Source organism: Bison bison, unplaced genomic scaffold (assembly GCF_000754665.1).
Source record: "Bison bison bison isolate TAMUID 2011002044 unplaced genomic scaffold, Bison_UMD1.0 scf7180017864322, whole genome shotgun sequence".
Classification (NCBI taxonomy): domain Eukaryota; kingdom Metazoa; phylum Chordata; class Mammalia; order Artiodactyla; family Bovidae; genus Bison; species Bison bison.
Genome location: NW_011494894.1, coordinates 9,095,460 through 9,120,811, shown reverse-complemented (window position 1 = coordinate 9,120,811; position 25,352 = coordinate 9,095,460). Strand labels below are relative to the sequence as shown.

Below are 25,352 nucleotides of genomic sequence, written 5' to 3'. Positions count from 1 at the left end.
ATTGACTCAACCACAGCTGCCGCCATCCATGGGCTGGATGTGGAGTCTGACCTAGGGGCATGGGTGAAGGTGGGGCCCTGCAGCTCTACGTGGGGAGCTAAAACAACTTGTGGAAGCCCAGGATGGATATTAGGAGGGATGAGGGGGCAGGGAGGATTGGAACTGACAAGGATCCCAGCAGGGGAGAAATCTGTGGGGCAATTCAGACCCAAGATGTTAAGTTCTGACCACGGGGAGGGAAAGGCCGAGGACTGGCCACCAGATCATGCGGCCCCAGCAACATCCATGGCTCCTCTCCTCCCTGCATCAATTAGCAGTTATAACTCCAAGCTTCTGTTCTGAGGTTGAAATGAGTGGGCCTTGGGGTGGGCATGCAGGAGAGCCTGTGTTTGAGGACTGTATGTAGCCTGATGGTCTCCATGTTATGTGTCCTGCAGGTGCTGAGGTATTTTGACTATGTGTTCACTGGCGTGTTCACCTTTGAGATGGTTATAAAGGTAAGAGCAACTGGAGTGCACCTGGACTCTGGGGCTGGAGGGGTCACCCGTCTGCGCCTCTAGGACAGTGCCTTCCCCAGGGCTGTCACCTCCTGGTCAATGACAAAAGCTCAGTAAGGCCTCTGCTGACCCCTCCTCCGGCCTCAGATCCTGGAGAGATCTGTTGTGGCAGGACATGACCACGTGGCTCTCCTTAGACTGGCACAGACCTGTGGGAATGGCCTGGGGGGAGGGGTCAGGTCCCTCCCAGGCAGGCAGTGGGAGTCCCGCAGGAGTGGGGAGTGTTCTCACCTTGTCATCGCGCTTCCTGGTTTGAGCCAGTGTCCCGGCCAAGGCTTAGGTAGGGATGAATCTTCCTGGCCTTGTATAGTCCCAGCCATACTCACTGCCCTCCACTCTGTTCCCTGCCACCCTCACAACCTGCACTTATATCTTGTTCCCATCCTCACCCATCTGGGATTGTTCCCATCTGTGCATATGGGGTAATGCCTGGTGCTCTGAGCCACTAATGAAAGGGAGGGCTGGTGGGGTGCTGGGAGCCAAGGAGTCTAAGGGAACCTTGGTGGCTCTGAAAAGGGCCTCGGGCCTCACAGTTCAGTGGAGAGAGCCCGTGGGGCCTGTCCTCCTGCTCTGTGGATCCTTGTGCGGGGTTGGGTTAGAGGCAATGGCAGTGGAGACACTGCCGTGCGGAGCCCAGAGCTCAGGGCCCGAATGACTAGCACCTTGGGGCTCATCGGTGGCCGTTCCCATCCTTCTCCTACAGATGATAGACCAGGGCTTGATTCTGCAGGACGGCTCCTACTTCCGAGACCTGTGGAACATCCTGGACTTCGTGGTGGTGGTTGGCGCATTGGTGGCCTTTGCTCTGGCGTAAGTAACTCTTTTTCCTGTCCGTTTTCCTTCCCTCCTTCTTTCCTGAGACTGACTGATCTGAGGGCTTCTCCAGGGCTGGTTCACTCAGTGGTGCCCGCGAATACTGCCCTGGGAGTCTGCTTCCCAGTTGCCCCTCGACAGAGCTCCCAAGAGCCTTACAGCTTCAGCTAACCTGCCCTGAATGAGGAGCACTGGCAAACGGAAAGCAGGGAGAAGTCAAAGGCCCTGGCGTTTCTCCCTTTGAGCTGAGATGAATGAGCCTGGACAGCAGTCACCTGTGTTCCCCCATGGATTCAGGGTGGGACCAGGGACAACTGGTGTATCCTTGTGTTTCTTAATTCTGTCATTAAAGGATCCACTTGAAAGAAAAATGAGGCAGGTAGACCAGAGTTGGGGACCACAGAATCCTGGGTGTGGGGAGATTCTCTGCTCATGAGCAGGGGTCCCGCAGAGCTATTCCAGGGACTTAAGAACCATGTTAATATGTGAAACTCCTGAAGGAAAGACTTTTCAAACCTTCCTTGGTAGCATACTTAGGAAAATAGTCTGAAACCATCCAGGTAGCTAACTATATTCATTACATTAGGGGATTTTTTTTTTTTTTTTTTGAACACTGATTCAGGAAAGGACTCTCCTAGCCCTCCAGGGTATAGCTAGGAAGTAGGCTTACTGTCAGTGCCTTTTCCTTCAGCTGGTGGGTAGAGGGTCCCAGAAGATGAGTTGACAGCCTTCTGGGCTCTGTCTGGACCTGTTCCACTGTCAGAGCAGCTTCACCCTCTCCCAGTGGGGCAGTGGAATTCCCTCCAGCCTCTCTGAGTACAAGAAAAAGCCAAGTCTTCTAGGCAAGACGAGCTATACAGTGTGATGGGGCACAAAGAAAGCATGTGGGACCTGCTGTCATTGATGGCAGCTGTGAAAGGGAAGGAACAAGGCATCTCCATAGACTTGACCTTCCTGGTCCAAATGGTCAAGTTTGGATCATCTGTCCTACCTTCTCCCCAGACACTGCCAGCTTTCATCCCTATCCATTCTGGCAGAGAAAGAAATGGGAGAAGAGTTAAGAATGTTCCTCAAGTGACTGAAATTGGGGAGTGCTCTGTCTGTAGGAGAGATGAAAGGTCCCCAGGTGTGCTAAGAATTTGAGACCTCCCAGAACCTGGAAGTAGGCTGTGTCCATTGCTGCCCCAGCCAGGTTCTCCCAAAGGAGAACCAGGCTGAATGTGACTTGTGCCCTGAGCTGGGCTGGCCATCAGGACAACTCCAGTGTCCCTTGTCCTCATGTGCACCAGTGTATTAACCCCATTAGACTCACGTGGAGTCACTCATACCCTTCACAAGGAAGCAAAAGATTGAAGACAGGAGGAAAAGGGGATGACAGAGGATGAGATGGTTGGATGGCATCACCAACTTGATGGCCATGAATTTGAGCTAGCTCCAGGAGTTGGTGATGGACAGGGAAGCCTGGCACGCTGCAGTCCATGGGGTTGCAGAGAGTTGGACAAGATTGTACGACTGAACTGAACTGTTCCCAAGGAGATTTCACAAAAGTATTTTCCCAACAATCTGGTCCCTGTGTGGACTGTCAGAGCAAGATAAAAATAAAGGCAACTCTGGCTCTGCTAAGGGGACTCCTAGCTCCTCTTCCTCCTCCTTCATGGAAAAAAATACCAAAGACTGCCTTTGTCCTAAGGAGATCCACTGTTTTTGTTAGAGGTAAATCTTACCCCTCAGTTTTTAAAGTCAAGCTCCCATCTCATTTTACCAATTCATTTGTGTACATTATTCATCATATTGCTCTCTCTTGTTTTGATCTCAGTAAAAATAAGTTTTCGCTTTGAAGAAATAAGGGACAAAGAGAGAAAAGCATATAGAAAGGAGGCCACCCCGTCTTGAAGAACAGAGCTCCCTGGGGTCACAGGGCAGAGTGGGAGGAAGGGGGTGGGCTGTGGAGTCAGGAAGGCCTAGCTCCTCCATTACCAGCTTCATGGCCTAGAGTAACATAGCAAGGTATTAACCCATTTAACTTTTGTTTCTCATCTCTGACAAGGAAACAGAATGATGTGTTTCAAACACTTAGTCCAGGGCCTGACCCAAAGCGATCAGTAAATGTGAATTCCCTTTCTTATGCTTCCATTCTCCATCACGTCATGAAGTGTGAATATGCAGCAAAATACGTTGATGCATAACGGATGCAAATAGTTGAAGATGAACACCGTCCGCTTTCCCAGACTTGGTTATCGTCCACACACACCTGGTCTGTGTTGGTGCCAGTGGGGAGGATGTGTGTGTTAAAGGAAGGCTCTCTGCACGCCAGCCTCGTCTCCGCAGTGCAGCAGTCTCTTCTCCGATCCAGAGCAGTGACGATGGGCTGGAGGGGTGTCATCTGTCTTGTTCTTTCTCTCTGCCTCTTTGAAACATGGCGGTGGTAGCTTTGGTGCTGGCGGCAGGGGGAAGCCTTAACAGCCCTGGAGCCGAAGCCTCTGTTGGTCCTCAGACCAGGTACAGTGCAGGGGACCCCAGGATTCCTCTGGTTCTGGAATCCACACGTATGTGATGGATTGAGCGTTTTGATCCATCACTTGCTTTTAGTGATGTCACTTCTCGAATTTTTTTTCATTTCTCTCCAAAGTATAAATGGAACTGGCTCACACTCTCTCTTTTGTTAGCATCCTTCTAAGCTTGCTGTGCATAGCTCCTTTCCCCTTTCTCCTGCTTATGGGACACTCCCCATCTCCTCTGGCCTTCATCACGCTTGCTGGGATCCAGGTAATGCTGTCTCTTGCTTGTGTGCTCGCTCTTACTAATTCTGTTCCCTCCCTTTACTCATTAAGGGCCCAGAGAATTCAGCTATCTCATCATTTCAGTAGGGCTAGCCAGAGTTTCCCCTGCCAGCAGAGTGAGGGCCTCACCTGGGGTAAGTTGACATTGAAATAAGTCCTATGTCGCACTGCATGGTGGGGTCAGGGGCTCAGGCCAGCAGGAACCACATGTGAGTCTTTCTGTAGGCTTGTCAAAGGCCTCCCTCCCTGTGGATACAGCTTTTATTGTCGCTTCCCATATTTTTTCCCCTAGGAATGTCCACCATTCACATAACATTACTCCTGCCCTCTCTCTCCCCCGGCCCCGTGCCCTTGAACCTCACCATACTAAGGCTTCTACAAAGGCTCAATTTGAGCAGAACCGATGGTGATTGCCATGGTAACAGCTTCCCATGGCTCCTCAGAAGTCAGAAGTGACTTGGTATCCCTTCCACCACTGGCAGCCAGAGCCTTCTCAGAACCCAGCCCAAGTTCCAAGAGCAACACCCCAAACCAAGGGGAGAGAATGGCCTCTAGCTGAATTCTCAGAGAGAGCTGAGCCCTTCTGCGGCAGAGGTCTGCACCTGTCGCCATGTATGTTTTCTGGACACATGTGCTGTTTCTGCAGTGGCCGAAAGGAATCTCTCTTCTCTGTAGCCACGCACATCAAGCAAAGCGATTCTTTATAATGTAAACGCGACAAATTCCACGTGGGGACTTTATTGACTTTTGAGGAGGAGGGGACAGGGGTTTATTTTCTGCTTGTGGGCATAGCAGGGGACAAGAAAATAAACGGAAAGATACCTGTGATAGCGCCTTTTCCGTTTTTCCCCGTCCACTTTTACATTATAAAGCATTTATAAGAACACTCAGGTCTCCCTCCCTAAGCCGGATGACCTGTGTAGAGGCGGGCGGGCTTCTGGCCAAGGGTGGCGCCCTCATCCCACTGCCCTCACAGCACCGCGCCTTCTTGGCCCTGTGAAGACAGAGTGTTTGCGACTATAAATGTCCTGACTGTGCCTTTTCCTCCCTGTGGTTTCAAGAAAAGTCTGGTGAATGACTAGGTCTCTGAAACCATTCTCTTTTTATCTTTTTCTATTTGAAAAAGAGGGCTTTTTTTTTTTTTTCCTGTTTGATGGTTTATTGTCCCCCAAAAGACGGGAAACTGCTTTTCCCAGTCTTCTCACACCCTGTTGCCATCGCTTCTGCTTCCCAACTTGCTGGGTGGGAAAGCAGAGATGGTTCCAGCCTTGGCATTTCTGGGTATCTGCACATTGGTCCCCTCACTTTGGGGTGCCACGCCCAGAGTCAGCTGCCTGGTAGGGGGGTCTTGTGTCCACTATGCAGGTTGAGTTCACGAGCCTTGTGGGATCCTGCCCAGTAATGGCCCTGCTGTCTGGCCCCCAGGCTTCCTGTCATCCATGTTCAGCCAAGGGCTTCCTGGGCAGGCGGTGGGCGTGGCCGCCTCGCAGGAGTGACCGCAGGGGAGGACGGGAAGGTGTGATCCTGCACCCCAGCCCGGGTGCCTCCCCCTTGTCATGGCTGTTGCTCTACAACATGTTGCTTGACCAGCTCAAGTCACCAAGCGAGCTGTCCTGGGTTGGATTCTAAATAATAAGTCTGAGGCTTATGATGGCTTCTCAACACAGTTTAAAAATGACCAGAATTCTGCTCCTGGATACAGGTCTGTACATCAGTCAGAGTCATGCAGGCTCGTGGGCAGCTGAAAGCTTCCCATTACCATTTTCCATCATAGCAGGGCACGAGGTAAGGTCAGGACTTCCTGGCACGCAGAGGCTCTGGATCACAGCCGCGCTTGGCCTTTCATTATTCAGTGCTTAGCCAGGAAAGTAAAACATGAGTCAATCTGCCTCTTGATGCCAGAAAGAACGGAATTCCCATATTAGCTTTTATTACATTCTTTTCATTGAAGTATGTCACTTTCTGACACTTAACCCTCTGCCCTAGTCTCTCAGATGGATAAGGTCTTTTGAATGCATTCCGAACCAGCCACAGCAGCAGAGCTGGTTCTGAATCCTTTCAACGAAGTATACAAGCACAGACCATTTTAGACTTGGAAATGGCACTCTGCTTCTGGTTTTGCATTTGAGGTTTTGTGTTTGTGAAGGTGGGAATGTGCACACATGAGAAAGGTGTGACTATTTAGAACTGAGATGCTGGTACGTGCTCACACTTGGCAGAGCTTGGTAACGATAGAACTGACATTTCACCTCACACCTGCCTGACCCTTTCTCCTGTCCTTTGCAGTCTGCTTTGTCTAAGGCAGTCCTCTCCACCCTCAAGCTTTGCCTTCGGGGCTTGTTTCTTGACAGCCCTCATTCTTTTAACCGTGAAAGGGATGTCTCCCACAGAAAGCTATGACTACACATTAATCTTGGAGGAGGGAGAAAGGTGGACAAAGTCCTACTCCATGCCAGGAAGACCCATTTACCACTGAGCCAGACAGTTCATCCAGTTCCAGTTCTCTGTGGAAGAGAATGAAGGATTAAAATTAAATTTAGCCGTCAGGTAGCCCATTAACTGTGGATTTAGGATGTCAGCTGAGCTTGAATTGGAAATTTCCAGCCATGAACAGATAGAAGGATGTCGTTGCTTGAGACTCCAGCCTTAGGAGCCACCTCAAGATTGACTTTTTCTGACTTTGTGCCCCAGCAGGGACTCTGAAGATGATTAATGGCCATGGGCTCTTGGGGTTCCCACTGCTCTATTTTATACCCTGGCAGCCTTGCATACTGGGTTGGGGAGGGAAAAAGGAGGGTCATGATGGTAGCACATGGAGGAAGTGTCTGAAAGAAGGAGATAAGTTCCCAGTCTACCTGCTGTTGTCTTTAAGCCCCAGCATGCATGTTTTTTAATAAACATTGGAAAATGCATTGTCTGTTACAAGTGCCGTTGGTGCTGCTGGGGAACCCTCTGTAGAATGTGTGCTTAGGGACTTTTATCATATGGAGACAATGAGTGTGAACACCTAAATATCTCTCTTTATTAGCAAGCACAAATTGGAGAGTTGGTTGTTTGTAAATAGGATCTCAGCTTGTGGTCACAGAACCAAGCAAAATGAAATGGTCCAATCCACGTGGTACCCAACAGTTTGACTAACCAAACTCTGGTCCCAGAGTACCCAGCACAAGAAAATGAGGCTTCACAGCTATGGGAAGAGCCCACTTCTGCAGGATTAGTGGAAACTCATCACAGTGCCCTCCATATTTAAAAGTAGGTTTCAGAGTAATTTGGGTCAGAAGATTTCATGATGAGACTCGGAAAGTATCAGCTCAGATCATGTGACCTGCCAGCCATCTGCTTCATCCACACCCATAGAGGCACAGCCTAGCATTATGAATTAGTCTCCAGCTGAAGGGAGTGTATGGGCTGGACTTTAGCTGGCACCAGTGCCTTTGAAGAAAGATCAACAGATGAGGGGTCTTTGGGTATGTTCAGATTATGAAGACTAAGAAGCAAGATAAATCAGGCCACTGCTCATCAGAATGAATAACAAAATCACTAGGCAAGCCTTTGGTGGTGCTAGTGGTAAAGAACCCACCTGCCAATACAAGAGACATCAGAGATGTGGGTTCAATCCCTGGGTCAGGAAGATACCCTGGAGGAAGGCATGGCAACTCACTCCAGTATCTTGCCTGGAAAATCCCATGGACAGAGGAGCCTGGTGGGCTACAGTCCATGGGGTCGCAAGAGTCAGACATGACTGAAACAACCTAATACACACACAGTTAGATGCTTTGCTATCTCTTGCTGCTTCCCAATGCTTAGACAGAAATACCTTCCATCGAGAGTATAGTGCTGGTGTTTTGCAAAGGAGAAAGTTTGCAAAGGCAATAATCAGTGTACACAGGGAGCTCATGAGGTTCATATGCCAGAAGAAAAGAGTTATGCACTAACCACTTAGTGTAGAGCTAGTGCTCTGCTCACAGAACAAAGAAAGCTGGCAGGGACCCAAAGGAGTTAGAGTCCTGGGTGATCCCAAGAGATGCTGAGGTATGGGTCAAGAATGAAAATAACCCCCAAAGGGCAGCAGCTGGTCAGTGACAAGGTCAAAGTGCCGGATTCAGATGCCGCACATAGAGGACCTAGCCTTGCTACTGAATACTAGAGAGTTCTGTTTCCACAGGCAGGCGTGGCCAATGCAAAGGGGCAACTTCTTCCTCGCTTCCATGGGGCTTTAGAATTTTTAAAGTGCTTTCACACTTTCTATTTCATTTGTCACTCTACAGTCCTGTTTCACAGTTGAAAAATGGATTGCCTGAAGTTTGGCTAGTTTGACTCATTTGAGTAATAATAGCAAAACCAGTTCTTAAACAACTGATAATTTTGATTTCGAGTTCAGGGCTTTCTGCATTACATTAAGCTCCCTTCTACCTCTTAGAAGGTAGTTCTAAGTAGTTCTACTTTGTTCCAAGCCATTAACCTCTGTAAAGTCAAAGTGGTGGCTTGGTATGGATTTCTCCTCGTCCCACGGACCCTCTGTCTCTGCCTGGAAACAGACAAGACCTGGTGGACCAGATGGAGAAAGCATTCCTGACCTTGTCCATCTTGCTGTTTCATCTTTATCTTTTTCTTCCCGTGAATCCTCACAGGCCCTAGGCTGATGAAGGATACTAGGATAGACGGCTCTGTATTTGAGCTCATGAACTGCTGGTTTCTTTTGCTGTTTGCTTCTTTGGTTAAAACCCTCCATTGGTTCCTGTGTGAAAAGGCATTGTAACATCGTAAATCACAACACCGTAAATAAGAGCCTAGGTTTCAGAGTCAGGTGTTAAATAAACTTAGCGTTGTTAATTATTAACCCACCTTTGCTCTCTGAACTTCTATTTACTCTTCTATAAGTAGAAATTAAAAATAACTATTTTGGTCATGTGAGAATTAAGTAAGGTAAAATATATTGTGTCCAGTATAGTGCCAAATACTTTGTATTATATTAGTTAGGTGTTATTATTGACTACTTAATAATAATCCAGACACTTGAGGAAGGTTCAGGGTTTCTCACAGCATTACCCCCTTACCCCCTTACATTCCAGTACCCTGTCCATTCCCCTAACACAAGAGATTCCTTAAAATCCCATTACTGTTCCCTGCTGGGCTCAGAGGAGGGCAGAGGACCATTCCACTTAAAAGACAGAGGGGCTCTTCAGAACCCAGTGTCCTGGCTCTCTCCCCCACCCCCAAGCACCCTCCTATGAAAGAAGAGTCAGTTCCTAGCAGAAATCGATTTAAGTCCTTTGAGAAAGTATGTGGTAGGGGGAGGGGTGTGGGGCGGTGAAGCTGGAAAGCAAGAGTACGGTGAATGATGAATGATTACACATGGAAAATCTGGAGGGCAGATTGACAGTTGAGCTGGAAAATTCTCATCTTTTACTGATGAGACAAAAGAGAGATGTGGCAGTTATTTTCTGGAGAGCAGCCATGAACTTAACAAATAAGTAGGAAATACAGTAAATGGGGAAGTGGGGAGCCCAACTGAGCCCCTATTAAAGTGGAGCCAGTACATCCTCACATGTGAAATTATCCTCACGTTAGAGTCAATTTTTAAAACTGAGAAAATTTCACTAATTAGCTAGGCAGTGTAAAAAAAAACTCTGATTATACATCTAGTAGCAAAAACTAGCAAAGTGTTATCAAATGATTATATTTAGATGATCTGTAAAAAGCTCATGAATTTTTTTCTAAAACAATGTGCCTCAGTTGAAGTACTTGAAGAGGTTGTCCTCTTGGTTTGATAAAATCTTCGCTTGCAATCTTGTTGACTTGGAAAATGGCTTAAATGATTCTTCTATGCAAGGATTTGGGAGAGGCAGTTTGGCCTAGCCCTTGTGTAAATTTATGATATATTTTAATTAATGGGGGCTACATTGTTGATTGACACTTTTCCTGACTCTGTGGCTTCATTGGCAAGTATTCCTTTCATTTCAGTGAAAATTTTCAAACTGTACTGGAATGTATCTTAACAAAACTGAGAACGCAAGCGTGCTTTTTCACAGCCACTCAAGAGTATAGCTTTTCAGTGGCTCCTCTGCAGCGAGAGACCTGTGTGAAAGATGTGCAGAGCAATGACTAATCTTCATTTCACTTTTGGCCTGTGTCTAATTACCAGCCCTGGCTCCACTCTGTGGGAGTCAGAATGGGACAAATAGCCCTCCAGCCAGGACTTGGGCGGTCACAGTCAGCTGTTCAGATCAGAGTGCACCGTCAAAGAATTCCACTTCCCGAAACAAGGGACACACAAGCACACTGGTCAGAGATCCCCTTTTTCCATAGCACGATATTTTACGAAGATCTTGGGATAGTATTAATTGTAGAAAACAAATTCTGCCCTTTATCTGAGTGTGTGAGAGGAACAAAAATTATTGAATCTTCCTTCATACGATGGGTATCTGTGAGAATGAACCCATTTAGACTCTACTGGATCTCAAGTTCTTGGGGTTAAAGTCCTGAGCTAAGAGGAAGGTGAAAGCCTGGACCTCCTGCCCATCCATTGATCCCACTCTTCTCTCACTTCAGGGATATGGGAGATTCTCCTTTAGCTTCTCCTCGAGATGCATGCGGCCTAGGAGAGAGATGGTGACCCATGTACTTGTTTTGGTAGAATTGTCAATCAAATGATTCTGTTTTTCCCACAGCATTTAGCTTGCAGTTTTACCTTCATTTGCTTGCTTGTTTATTTGAGACCTGTCTTCTCTCCTAGATTAGGTGGGCTCCAAGAGGGTAGGGACCTTGTTTGTTTTGTTCACAACCATGTAGCCAGTACTTAGGATAGTGCCAGACATTTATTAAAGACTCCATCAGTGCTGTCAAATGAGTGGATTAGAGGTATATTTGGCTGACCTACCACGTGTCCAGTCTCATGCATGAGAAGACACTGTTACAACTCAGGAGAAGACATTACCTCTGCCTTCTGAGAATTTGGAGATTATCACGTGAGAGATTTAAGGTTTATAAGGCCCTGGGGTTTAATTCTCAAACAACCATTAATTTGACATTTACAGTGAAAAGTAATATACTTTCCAATATGGGGCCATTCCCTGAATAAAATCGTCACTAGAAGTCTTTGCTTGTGGCATATGGTGGTGTAACACAGGTTTATAGTACATAAAAAAATTAAAGGAAGAAAAAGTACCCTTCACAGCAGACTGTCAACCAAGAAGCAAAGGCTGAATTCTAGACACTTCTCCATAGCAGCAGGCCTGTTCACCCATGGCGCTGGGGCTCACTCACTGAGATCTTATGCAAGGCACATCTTCCCCAGGCTGCAGTTTTGTTTGCAGTTAAGAGGATTTCAGGGATCTCTTCCAGCTCTAGAATTTGGTGAACCATTTGACAGAGCCTGGAACTGAAACCTGCTGGCGCAGAAGCTAGTGGCGCAGATCGAGAGCTCTGAACGTCACGCAGACTTGGGTTCAAGTCCCAGCTCACCCTGCCAGTGCTGAGCGCTCGACCTCTCAGCATCTCATCTGTGAAACAGAGACAATAATACCTTTGTGCTAAAGTGATTAGGATGTCCACATAAAGAATTGCACTAAAAGTGCTTAACACTGAGTCTGGCCAAGAATAAATATTAAAGTTAGTCCTCATATCTCATATGTTTTATATTCATGCTCTCCATCGTGATGTGTGTCATTGTTAAACCCCACCGCTAGAGCAGGGGTGATTTGTCTTCCAGCTGCACAGTAAAAAGCTCACAAAGGACAGGTGGTCATTTAATTTATCAAAAGGCATCTCTTTGTGTGACATCAGGACCTTGATAGACAGTGCCTTCCCCTATAATTCAAGCTGGCTTTGTAATGTGGCTCTTCTGTGCTTTTGAGAGATGTCAGAGTAGCCCTCTCCTGGACATTGCATGTCCCTCTCCAAATGAAATCCTTCATAAACATAAATATGCCACGATGCTTTGAAACACCTTTCCCAACACATAGTTTCTGGCCCAGAGTAGGCATTTTTCCTCTAGTCTGAAATCTTATACATTCACTGGGAACAGAGTTTGACTGAAGACTACTAAGGAAGAGGACATGAAAGCTACATTTAGAAAACTTGAGTTCAGCAAGACTCCATGAAATAATGTGCAACTTGGGGAATGCCGTCAGGTTAGAGGCAGTGTCACTAATGCCTGCAGAGGGCCTTGGCCTTTCCAGGGTAGAGAGGTGGGTATGGAACCATGGTGAGCTGGCCCTTCCTTTCACAAAGCGTGTGGACTCTGCAAGTGCCAAGGCTGTAAGCGGGATCACCCGGGTCTGGACTTCTCCAATTTCCCATCACCCTAAATTCTCCTTTCTCCCTGAAGTTTACTGACTGTCTGCCTTCTCTCCATTCCCCTCCCCTCTTTTTTTTTTAACTGCTTTCTGGCTGGATCCTCCATAGGAATGCTTTGGGGTAAATATTTTCTTCTTCAGTTTTCTTTGAAGTGGGGTGGAGGAAGGAGAATGTATGATTGGGAGGTAAGGAGCTGACTCACCGAGAAAGCAGTGGGGAGTTTATGTGAGTGGTGTGTCCTCACTGACTTCTAAGAAAACCAAAACTAGGAGTCACCAAGCTTTCTTGGAAAATGATCATTCTTACTGGTTTGGATGTGTATTTGGGCTTTATGTTGCCTTCTTAGATAGTTTTATTGACCAACCTAATAAAGTAAAAGAGTTTATCAAACAGACAAAACCCATGGATGCAAAAGGCCATTGCTATCAATGTAATACTTTGGGTTATCTACAGTCAGATCTACAGTTCAGTAAAAGTGACTTATAGGTCATAGATAATAACCATTTAAGAGGGTCTCAAAATATACATTCTAGCCAGTCAGTATTCCATTAAATGTCTTCCTACCTTCCCTTGTATGAAAAAATAGATGGCCTTTGATCTTCCTGTTTGGGAGGATGGGTATGGCAGGGAAGACAGGGTAGAAAACAGGCAGAAGCCATGGAGTTTCCATCTGATGTTCTAGATGGATCCCATTTCTTCTGATTGTCGGTGTCATGGTAATCTGGGCCAGTGTGAGGGAAGAACCAAAGCCTGAGCTCACTATTTAGAGTCTCATTTCCTACCATCTGTGTGTTTTACAAATTGCACTTGTTTGACTTGAATGCAAAGATCTCAGGGGATGAGTGGGGTGGAGAGAGAAATGCAGGTTGACTTATTCATTTCCTTCCTAAAAATAGATGTATTTTGTCTACTAGGAGCAAGCATTTTTGAGAGGCTGAAGGGGGAGGGTCATAAGCTGTAAGGCAAGGATTAAGGTGGGCGGGGGCTGCAGTTTGGGCCTCCCCCAACTGTAGGCTGTCCACAGTTTGTGCTGGATGCAGAGGGCTTGAAATGGGAAGGACTGCAGGAAGAGCCAGCTGCACAGAGAGAATGGGGGTGTGAGCCAAGGTCCTGGCTGGAAGCCTGCATGACATGCTGTCTCTGGAGCAGGCAGCCTAGCACAGCAAGGGCATCGTGTCCCCACCAGTCCTCCTCACCCTGCTCTCCCTGGAACTGTGCAGAGGTGACCAACCTATAAACCAAAAGAAAGGACTAGGTTGAGTCTTCTGATAAGACTTGTTCTCAACTGGGGCTCCCTATTCAACAAATATTAGGTTGGCCAAAAAAGTTTGTTTGGGTGTTTCTGTTAAGGTATGGAAAAACCCAAATGAACTTTCTGGCCAACCCAATATTATTAGAGTCTTCTACTGAAGACTTCTAGGCTAGGCACGGTGCCCATCCACAGTAGGCTATGGCCCTGTTCCTTAGTCGATGGATCATCCATTTCCATTTGGCCAGTGTGGTCATGAGCAGCGTGACTCTGGCTGTTGGGAGGGGGAGAAGTGTTGATTAACATATGTGCATGGGTGCCTCTGTGGTGTCCCCATGTCTCCCTCTGCATGAGTATACATGGGTGTGTGTGTGTGTGTACATGCGTGCATATGAGTGTGTACACCCTGGGGAGTGATTGGGAAGTTTTCCCAGAGCATGTTTCTTGGGGGTCTCCCTGAAGGAGTCTACTCTGACCCAGTTTCTAGCCTCTTGCCCACCTCTCTCCCCTTTCCCCCTGCTTTGTTAATGCAGTAGTGTGACAATCTCTTTAATTCTCCCCTGTCCTGTGATTCCCTGGGGCTTCTCTGCAGAACTAACAAGGGCCGGGATATTAAGACCATCAAGTCCCTGAGGGTTCTCCGTGTCCTGAGGCCGCTGAAGACCATCAAGCGCCTGCCCAAGCTCAAGGTGATGTTCACCAGCCTCTTCCCTTCATCTCCCCTTTGTCCATTTTCCCTTTCTAGCCACCACTGGCCTGCTTTGGGAGAATTATTTCTGGAAATATTCCTGTTGCTCCCATGAGGACTAGGATTCTTTTTGTCTGCTAAAACTAAGGGTCTTAGTCTCAAAGGAAAATAACCAACGTCCTAAGAACTCTCCAAGGAGGCTTTCACCCCTTGACTCCAAATCTAGGAGGTATTTTCTACCCACTGTGGCGAGTCATAGGAAGAACCTTGTGTGGCTTTGTCCTGGGGCCTCCCGTGTGGTTAAGGTGGGTCAGACACCAGAATGGAAACAGCAAGAGCCCTGTATGTCATGGTCTGTGTATTTGGTCGGGCAAAGTAACCTGGGATGGTTTCTTTCCTCGTGATTCTAGAGAAACAAAGGACCTTCTAGCCTTGATGCTTCATATTTTTGAGGCATGAATAGGTCAATAACTTGCCCAAGGACAGAGTCATTTTCGGCATCAGCAGAGAAGAAATGGGGAAGTGAGCTTCCGCAGCTGAGTTCTCCCTGTTGCCAAGACCTGTGTCTGCATAGGTCTAAGTCTGGCTTCCCCTGCCCCCTGGCCTGATGGCCCATCCTGAGCTCCTTCCCCAAGGCTTCCTGCCCTCAGGTTGCTGACATGTGGAACCTGCCTCTCCTACACACATCCACTGCTGTTACGGAAGCCGAAGCCTTATTGGATAGAAGTTCTTCCTCCCTGTATTCCTGTGAATGAGAGCCAGTCACCACTGGACAGGGAACTGGGGACCCCCATACCCCCCATTCCTCTGTCCCATTGAATTTACATCACCTCTAATATTCCCCACCCATCCTCCACCAGCACCACTCCAGCTGCTTCCCTTTCAGCCCTCTGGCTCTGAGGGGAGATGGTAAGCCAACCAGGTTGATCAGAGGCTTAGGATCACAGGAAGGTCTCTTTTGAAAGACCCCTAACTGACTGAGACATGGCTTCCTCTCAGAACCCAGGGCCCTGGCCACTTGTATGGGTTCCTGAGGAGAGAGGCTCATGCCTCACAGGAAGTGTCCTCACTGCCTGCTCCCCTCCTCCACTGCCCGGCCTCCCCTCCTGGATGAGCGCCTCCCATGGTGATGGGCCCAGCACAGGGCCTGGCCTGGCCTGGCTCAGCACCCGTGAACATTCATTCCTTTCTGCCTCACCCCCAGCAAAATATGGCCAGGAGCCCTGGGGCCCGACAACCACTGTCATTAGCCACAGCCCAGGTCCACTGGTCTCATCTCCTCTGAGCTATGCTGTGGTCCAGAGAAGAGCTCAGACAGGCGGATGGTATTACTCACCAGGCTGGAGAAGGCGCCCCCAACCTTGGCTAATTCCAATTAATTAGGAAGGGCTGGCTCTTCGCTCTGCAGTTCCATAACCTGAGGGAAATGTAGGTGGATCTGATAATTCCATGAGTCTGCGTGTCGCTCCCATTCCCTGCAGTGCTGAACTAATTAAACCAGCAGTGTTCACCCAGCACTGTGAAGAGGCAACCGCTCAAACGCGGGCCACTGTGGGGCTAGTCTCGCCAGTGCGCCAAACCTGCAAACCTAGAAAACAACCCAAAAATGGTTTGAAATACGTTGAATTCCCATGTAGCTCTTCATGGCGTAGGGCCTAGAAGGCATTCTCCAGAGGGAGATTCAGTGCCTTGAACTGAAGTGCAAGTTTCTGGTTCTGACCTTCAGTCCTCCTGTCTCTAAGAAGGCAGCTCTCACCCCTTCCCACATCACCTGTTGAATCTTTAAACCCAGCACAGCTAGCTTTAAACTAGAGAACCTTTATCTGAAGTGTGGAATGCAACTGGGGGTAAATCTATGAACTTATTACAGAATGTCATTAAAGTGAACAAAGATGATAGTTTATCACTCCCTGCTCCATTTAGAAAGGCAAAGGGAAAACAATACATATTCAATATACAAAGCAAATCTAAGAATGTGCCCCAAATAAAGGAGGTTTATAGATAAGCTATTTAATGTATTGCAGAAAAGGGATCCTTAAAATCATTTAGCCTATTGAATGCCTAAAACGGGCTAAATGATTTCGAGGATCCCTTCTCTGCAATGCATTTCTGTTTCACACTAAGTGAAGTGCACGTAATAGAATTCCACAGAGAACTCCCTTCACTGCCTGCTGCCATCTGGTCTCTTCTGCTTCGGGTTTCCTTTCAGATTCAGAGCATGCGTTCCCCTCCCAAGTGGCAGGTTCCTGTAGTCATGACCAGGGTAGAGGCCAGGTCTGAATCCTGTGAGTGTCGCTTCTTAGTAGGGTGGTATCTTCTGGGGCACCTTCTCCGAGCACCCGCTGCCAGTTGTGTGGGTCCCATTCAGCTTCAGGCAGATCCACAGGCCATTCCAGGGACTCACACACCAGGGCTCTCTTCTTCTGTTCTCAGGCTGTCTTCGACTGTGTGGTCACCTCCTTGAAAAACGTCTTCAACATACTCATTGTCTATAAGCTCTTCATGTTCATCTTTGCTGTCATCGCAGTTCAGCTTTTCAAGGGCAAGTTCTTCTACTGCACGGACAGTTCCAAGGACACAGAGAAGGAGTGCATGTAAGTGCCACTGGCATGCACCACTCACTTTCTGCTCAAGTGTGTTTTGATAAGGTCCACTCCTCCCTTTATAGATAGGTCATTTCTTTCTCTCTTACTTAAATCCATTCCACTTTGGGGGGAAATAAAAGTCAAAATATGAAGTTGCTACATTTTGATTGAGTACCTCTCTTGTGTCAAGCATGGATATTTCACATCAGGTTTAAATTTTAAATCTTTCTCATGACCTTCTGAGATAAGTCTTCTTTGCACAGTATAGATGTGGAAGTTGAAGCACAGAAAGTTTAAGTTGCTCAAGATTACCCAGCAACTGGGCTTCCCTTGTGGCTTAACTGGTAAAGAATCTGCCTGCAATGCAGGAGACCTGGGTTCGATCCCTGGGTTGAAAAGATCCCCTGGAGAAGGGAAGGGCTACCCACTCTAATACCTGGAGAATTCCATGGACTATATGGTCCATGGGGTCACAAAGAATCAGACATGACTGAGCAACTTTCACTTTCACCCAGCAACTAATGAAAAGATTAAGATTTAATCTTCCATGTCTGTTGGGCACGAAATCTCATTTTTGTTCCATGATAATATGCTGTTATAATAAAATCCCTCCTTCCTTGCATTTGAATGCCAATAATTCAATAATTACTAGGGTACGTTACTGTAGTCCCTAGGATTTCTTTGCTCTTCTGTGAGCTATAGTGACAAGGTTCTGGTCCATTTCTGCTCTGGTTTTAGAGGCAACTATGTAGATCACGAGAAAAACAAGATGGAGGTGAAAGGCCGAGAGTGGAAGCGCCATGAATTCCATTATGACAACATCATCTGGGCTCTGCTGACCCTCTTCACTGTCTCCACAGGGGAAGGGTGGCCTCAGTGAGTAATGGGTTTGACTTGGCGTGCTTGTCTATAAGCTGGGCTGGGACCAGATGTTTGCCTTGAGAAGCTGATTTAGGATAAACAAGGCTAACCCTTGGGTATTGTACCAAGGAAGGTAAGTGGTTATGAGTAGGTGAGACAGGCAGGAGAGAGGAAGAATGAAAATCCCTCAGACAGGAATCAAGCGGGATCTGATGAAGTCAGGGAAATATCTGGTGCACTTCATGTTTTCGCTGATTATCGAGGAGTTGAGTGGAGCCATCTGACTCTTACAGAACAAATGAACTTTGAACAGCTCTCCACACCTTAGAAGAGTCCCTGAGGACTGTTTTAGACACATTTATCATCCAGGTTGACCCTGGACATGAGAGAGGGTTGCGGGTTAAGGATGAGCTGGAAGAACCCAGGGACGCTTTCTGTGATCATACCTTATATGGCAAAAGTAACAGAATGCAGTTTTTTTATGCTGCTCATGGCACTAGTGGTAAAGAACCCACCTGCCAATACAGGAGACGTGAGAGACGCTAGTTCGATCCCTGGGTCGGGAAGATCTCCTGGAGAAGGAAATGGCAACCCACTCCAGTATTCTTGCCTGGAGAATCCCATGGACAAAGAAGCCTGGCAGGCTACAGTCCATAGGGTTGCAAAGAGTCAAACATGACTGAAATGACTTAGCACATAGCTGCAGGCTGATTTTTTTCAGAGACTTGGCAATAACCAAGACACCACTTTTTGGTGGCAGCATACTCTGTTGGCAGCAAAATGCCAAAGGGGAATTGTGGAATCTTGCTATTTTATAACAACCTCAACTATAAAATAATGTCACTCTGGTGCTTAGGAGTTGGATCCATGATGGCACAGGGGCTAGAAACAGCAGTGGCTTGGGGGTCACCAGATCGCCACCAACTTGGTTGTGGAGCCCCAAATTCATGGAAGATCCATAAAGTTTAGAGAGTCAAATAAGAAAATGCTAGGGGCTTCCCTGGTGATCCATTGGTTAAGAGTTTTCCTTCCAATGCAGCATGAGTGGGCTCAGTCCCTCACTGGGGAATTAAGAACCCACAAGTGTAGTGGCCAAAACCAAAACATAAAACAGAAGCAGTATTGTCATGAATTCAATGAAGACTTTAAAAATGGTCCACATCCAAAAAAAAAAGAAAAATCTTTAAGAGTATATGTATTTAATAGGGGGCATATCAGCTAATGAAGCCTTGAGTCAGAGCAGCTGCCAGGACCGCCCCCACCACGCCTGCCTCTCTTTCTGTCCCCAGGGTCTTGCAGCACTCGGTCGATGTGACAGAGGAAGACCGAGGCCCAAGCCGCAGCAACCGGATGGAGATGTCCATCTTTTATGTGGTCTACTTTGTGGTCTTCCCTTTCTTCTTTGTCAACATCTTTGTGGCTCTCATCATCATCACCTTCCAGGAGCAAGGGGACAAGATGATGGAAGAGTGCAGCCTGGAGAAGAATGAGGTGAAGCAGGGGGGTCTGGAGCATGGGGCAGCGGGGGCTCCAGAAAGGACTGTCAGACCAGCAGCATTAGGAGGAAGACAGAATGTTCTCTACTCTCTTATGAATGAGAGAATTGGGGGGAAATGTTTTAGTTGGTCATCAAATAAACATCTTTGGAGCATCTGCTGTGTTTAAAGCCCAAGGATAAGTCATAGGAATGGGCTTCCCTGGTGGCTCAGATGATAAAGAATCTGCCTGCAAAGGAGGAGACTTGAGTTCAGTCCCTCGGTTGGAAAGATCCCCTGGAGGAGGGCATGGCAACCCACTCCAGTGTTCTTGCCTGGAGAATCCCATGGACAGAGGAGCCTGGTGGGCTGTAGTCCATGGGGTTGCAGTCCTTACTTTTATGCAGCATGTAGTCTAGAGGTTGGGGGTGAAAGACATGTGCTAACATTGTAACATTAAGACATCTGCTTCCCTGGCAGTGTCCCTCAATGGTGTGTATTTGCTGTAAGGGTAGGGAATAAGTCTGACTTGTTACTGCTTTTGTAGTAACAAGTGTGGTTCTGGCACATTGTCGAGTTCATTGTTTTTATCCTGGAACTGCCCTAGAAATCATTAAGAGTCTATAAGACAAATGCAAAGAAAGTGCTGTGGAAATGCACAGGGAGATAGATTTTTACTTCTGACTGCAGGCACCAGGTACAGCTTCCTGCCTAGTCATCTCAGCCATGTGCTGTGTAAGAGACCACTATTATCAATAAAAATATTAAGTCCTTACTATATGGGACTTGCTGTATGACAGTACGAAGTCCTTACTGTATGGCATCCCACCTGTAGCTTTGTCCGGATAATTTCTTTTGCTACTTTCACCTCTGCTTGCCCAGTCCTAGCCTCTTCTACACTGTCCTCTTCTCCTAAGCATCTAACACAGAGCCCCCCAGGGTGCGAGGTTTGGGGGATCTGAGCCTGGCTAACCAGTGTGACCCTCCCGCAGAGGGCATGCATCGACTTCGCCATCAGCGCCAAACCGCTCACCCGCTACATGCCCCAGAACAGGCACACCTTCCAGTACCGCGTCTGGCACTTCGTGGTGTCTCCATCCTTTGAGTACACCATCATGGCCATGATCGCCCTGAACACCATCGTGCTGATGATGAAGGTGAGAGGGTGGTGGCTGGGAGGCGCTGTGGGGAGCTGAGCCTCGGAGACTGCCCCCTCCCAGGGCACTTGTGTGTGTGCCCAAGACACTGAGAAAACCCTCCAGGAGAGTGAGGGGGAGGTAGGGAGGACGAATGGGGACTTGGTGTTTAATGGGAACAGAGTTTCTGTTTAGGAAGGTGAAAAATTTGGAAGATGGTAATGGTGAATGTACTTAGTGCCACTGAACTTTACAGTTAAATATGGCTAAAACTGTGTGCTTTGTATGATGTGACTTTTGCCACAATAAAAAACATTAAAAAAAAATTCAAGATTGGGAACTCTGGCAGTCCAGTGGTTCGGACGCCTCACTTCTATTGCAGGGGGCACAGGTTCAATCCCTGCTCAGGGAACTGGGATGCCACAAACTATGTGCCATGGCCAAAAAAAAAAAAAACGGCTTACCAGTCTGTTGCTTCCTTACTTACTTTTCCATCATGGAATCTCTCTTTGATCTTGTCTCCATCAGCAACCCAGCCTCTAGGTCCTTGGGGTAAAATGCAGTGTAATACATAGCGGCAGTCATGGAACTCTGAAAACAAAGGCTGGTGATGCAGTCAGATACAGGTGAGGGTGGAAATGTCAGATGTGGGTGATCGTGGAGTTCTAAGAGTCAGAAGAGGTTTGATGTTATTTAATACTAAATGGTAAAGTAATTAACTCTAGGAAATGTTTCTGCCCTTCACGCCTTCAGTTTTGGGAAGGCTGGCCATTTTGCTAATAAGATTTGTGTTCTTCTCTGTATCCTTTTGCTACATAGGATGTATACTTCTCCTCTCTGGCCCTAAATGACCATCTTTCCTTCTACATCATGCAGCAGAATGTCTCCCTAGGGCAGGGATGCCAGATGGCCAACCTCTGTGACCTGGATATGCCTCTCACCTTCCCTGTTTTCTCTTCCTGGCAGTACTACTCTGCTCCCTGTACCTATGAGCTGGCCCTGAAGTACCTAAATATCGCCTTCACCATGGTGTTTTCCCTGGAATGTGTCCTGAAGATCATTGCATTTGGCTTCTTGGTATGTCGTAGGATTTATCCTGGCCTCATGCTTATCTTCCCTTCTCTTTGGGCTCATTCCCAGCCTCTGTTGGAAGGGAGGGGTGGTCGCTGCTATTCCAGAAATGGTTCACACACCCACCCACCTAACTGTAAGTTTGTTTGGACTGCTCAATAAAAGGTCATAGAGACAAGATGCTGTGTGAGGGTGTTAGGAGAAGAGGCAAAGGGCACCAAAGCCCTCACAGAGACTTCAGCCCCGTTCCTTTCAAATTCTATCAGTGGTCAAGAGGCCACCAATATTGGGTCTTACTGGAACTTAGTAAGATTTACCTGTTGAGGAGGAGCCAAGCAAGGATTGGACTAGTAAACCCAAGTGCTTACTGATGGAAGGCTTAAACTCTTATAACTCAAATGGAAAGATATCTGTCCCTCTTAGCCTCCAACATAGAAAATAATAGATTTTATTAATACCTAATTGTCCTCCTCCCTTTAGTTACGTGAAGAGTAACTTTTGCCAACAAAAATAAATGTTTAGTACTAAAGCTTACAAAGACTAGTGACCTTTAAAGTGTCTGTATGTGAGAGAGAGAGAGGTGGGCATTCTGGAATAGGTTTGGGGAGCATTGGGATGAGTTTTTCTGGCATGAGTCTTCCTTTTACTTTTTTTCAACTGCTAATTATAGTTTTGGCAGATTCTCACATCTGCCATCAAGCATGTTAAGCAAACCTAGCCTTTTGCTTCAGTGTCCTATAAACAAAACAGTTCTCTCTGCCACCCCACCCTTGGCTCAGTGTTTACAAGTAAGATCAGTGGGATACAGATAAACCCACCTGACAGCTGTTTCACACTTATTTTGTGTGTGAGCTACCATTTCAAATTATATGTGTATATGGCATTCCCTGAAAGAAGAGAAACTTAGCTTATTATCTGCATGTGGGTTTGACTGCTGGCAGCTTGGGCAGGGACTCTGACCTCAACGTGGTGGTTGTGAGTGTTAACGCTGGGGGTTGCTTCTGGCTTCCTAGTGGTTCTTTGCAAAGTCATTGATTTGATGGTGTAGGGAGGAGAGTTGAAGGGAACCCATGGCAGGTGGCTGTATTGTTGGTTGTTGGACTCCCTTTTGAGTCTTAGAGAAATCAAAAAGTAAACTACCAGCCACAAAGATGCCTTTATTATACAGTCTAGCCCTGGGCAGGGGGAGCAAGGGGTGGGGGAAGCTTATACAACAACAGGAAAAGTTTTCCTCCGCATCTTGATTACTTGCATGTTGGATTGATACTGTCTCTGCTTAAGCCCCCAATTATGTGTCAAATTGTAGGGAATACTGAATACCTACTTATAAGCTTAACTAGGTGATTCAGCCCCAAAGCCTGCCTCCTTCCCACCCTCACCCTCATATTTTCATTCAAGGTCTAGAAGCATTCTGAACACTATAAAAGGCACCACTAGCCTCAAATAAGTCTTTTCATTAATATGGTACTGTGGGTTTTCAGAATTCACTAATATGTACTGTTTTGTCAGATCTTAGCAATGACTCTGAAATAGACATGGCAGAAACTATCCTTGTTGTTGTTGTTATTTTAAATGAGGAAATTGAAGTTCAGAAAAATTATGTTGCTTTTCGAAGGTTACAAACTAAAAGGCAGTAGAATTGGATAGTGAAATGGGAATAAAAAAGGAAGGAAGAAGAAGAAAGAAAGGGAGAGAATTAAAATACATTGGTTGTCTGGAAAAAGAAAAGTAAAAGGAAGTGTTAGTTGCTCAGTCATGTTCGACTCTTTGTGACCCCATGGACCGTAGCCCACCAGGCTCCTCTGTCCATGGGATTCTCCAAGCAAGAAAACTAGAGTAGATAGCCATTCCCTGCTTAGAGGATCTTCCTGACCCAGGGATTGAACTCAGGTCTCCTGCATTGCAAGCAGATTCTTTACCATCTGAGCCACCAGGGAAAAAAGCTTTACATATTATTCATTTTACCTTCATAAGAACTATTTTATTAGATCGGGCATTATGCTTTTCTTCTTATATGGATGAGCTGGGGCTCAACAAGATTCAGTACTTCGCATAAGTTTACTAAAAGGCAGAGCCTGTGATCAGATCCTGGTCTATCTGGCTTCAGAAGCCCACACTTTGTCCTCCATAATCTCCTAGTGTATACTATACGCCTCTGTGCTTTACCATGCTGTATTGTAAAGCCTCCTCTACTGGAATCCAGTGCTTCTGTTCCCCGAGATTTAGATTTGTATTCTAGCTCATATATGGGAACTATCTAAGAATGCAACACAGGAGACCCATATTCAATCCTTGGGTTGGGAAGATCCCCTAGAGAAGGAAATGGCAACCCACTCCAGTATTCTTACCTGGAGAATTCCATGGCCAGAGGAGCCTGGCAGGCTACAGTCCTTGGGGTTGCAAAGAGTTGGACATGACTGAGCGACTATTGCTCACTCACATCTAAGAATTAGGAAGCTCACCCCAGGTTGGAAATAGGAGAGCCCTGAGATGTGAGGAACTCAGAGACTCAACTTGGCCCCAGTCCTGAAGGAGTAGGCACCCTTAACAGGTGAGTTTGTGAGGCTGGATGTCTGGTTTATCTACATGCCTGGCAGGTGCCTGTGACTTTTGAATCAGACAGACCTTTCCAAGCCTCAGTTTTCTCATGCATTAAAGGAGGATAACAAGAACTGCCATGAACAGCCGTAGATCCTGTGTGTGTGTCCAATCAGGGAACATGCCTAAGATGTCTGGTCCTGAGTAGGTGTTCGTAAATCTACCTTCTCTCTCCCCACACCATTTCTCTCCATCACATCTCCCTCCCTACTCTTCATGCCAGCCCTACCAATCGGTAATTTGTGAAGTATTTATCACTACCTACTTAGAGCATCCATGGGAGGAATAAATGAACTGAAAGAATGCTGAGGAAGGGTCTGGCACAGAATCTGGCATGTATAGTAAGGATTCTTGAATGCCAGCCGTGGGGGTGGGAGAAGGTATAGTTGCACAGTCTCAAGGGTCACTTACAGGAGCTGTCACCCACGGGTAAGTGGGTAATGTTTTGGAGACCCAGGTATTCTCTTTCTTTTAAGGAATATAGTTCAAGGTCTGTGTTCACCTGAGCCCTGGAGATGAGAGCAGAGCCCACTTTGCTCTAACGTTCCAGAGCTGAATGTTTTCTGGTTGGTGCATTTTCCAGGTCCTTTACGCCTTCGTCTCCTTTAACCTTCTCATCTCATTACTGCTTCCTTATATTTTATTTATTCACACTTCCTCGAAAGGTGTAACAGAGCCGAGAAAGATGGGAAAGATGATTTCGTTCATCCTATGCCAATCAGAAGTTGGTTTGAAAATGTTCAATGAAGTTAGGAAGAGATTTTTGGCACATCTTTGATCTTTAGGCACTTAGGACATCTCTGACTTTTATTGTTAGTTGAAAATCAGAATGGTGTATTTATAGGGTCCCATTATACTATTTAAATAGTTTAAAAGTTGTAGTTATAGAAAACCTTAGACTAATACTGTAAATCATTTTATTGTCTTGTGGGTAACAATGACGATCTTTCTTTTCTTGGAGGTCAACATGTTCTAGGCTACAAATCACTTTCTTGCATATTTTTATGTAGTATTACATTAAAAAATCTTATGTGTTCTTTATATAGCTTTTTAGTGACAGCTTCAAAAAACAAGGTCTTCAAATAGTGATGAAACTGCTTCCCAAATGAGAAATTCTCAAATTAGTGAAGGAGAAACTGCATTTTTGGTTAGAAATAGGAAACTAAAGCCAAAGTTAAAATGAACTTGTCTTGGAATTGAAAAGCTTTAATTCCAAGTGAAAGAATTTTATCATGAAAGAT

General features: G+C 46.5%; 1 protein-coding gene across 1 annotated transcript in view; it reads left to right on the top strand.

The window, feature by feature from the left end:
- Positions 1 to 25,352, top strand: part of CACNA1E (calcium channel, voltage-dependent, R type, alpha 1E subunit) — a 330,398-nt gene that overhangs the window by 265,029 nt on the left and 40,017 nt on the right. The window contains exons 25-32 of the mRNA XM_010853135.1: positions 438 to 497; positions 1,261 to 1,367; positions 14,290 to 14,386; positions 16,819 to 16,979; positions 17,709 to 17,846; positions 19,121 to 19,322; positions 20,299 to 20,463; positions 21,409 to 21,519. Coding sequence (XP_010851437.1) covers positions 438 to 497; positions 1,261 to 1,367; positions 14,290 to 14,386; positions 16,819 to 16,979; positions 17,709 to 17,846; positions 19,121 to 19,322; positions 20,299 to 20,463; positions 21,409 to 21,519 — 1,041 coding nt within the window. The remainder of the gene's footprint in view (positions 1 to 437; positions 498 to 1,260; positions 1,368 to 14,289; positions 14,387 to 16,818; positions 16,980 to 17,708; positions 17,847 to 19,120; positions 19,323 to 20,298; positions 20,464 to 21,408; positions 21,520 to 25,352) is intronic.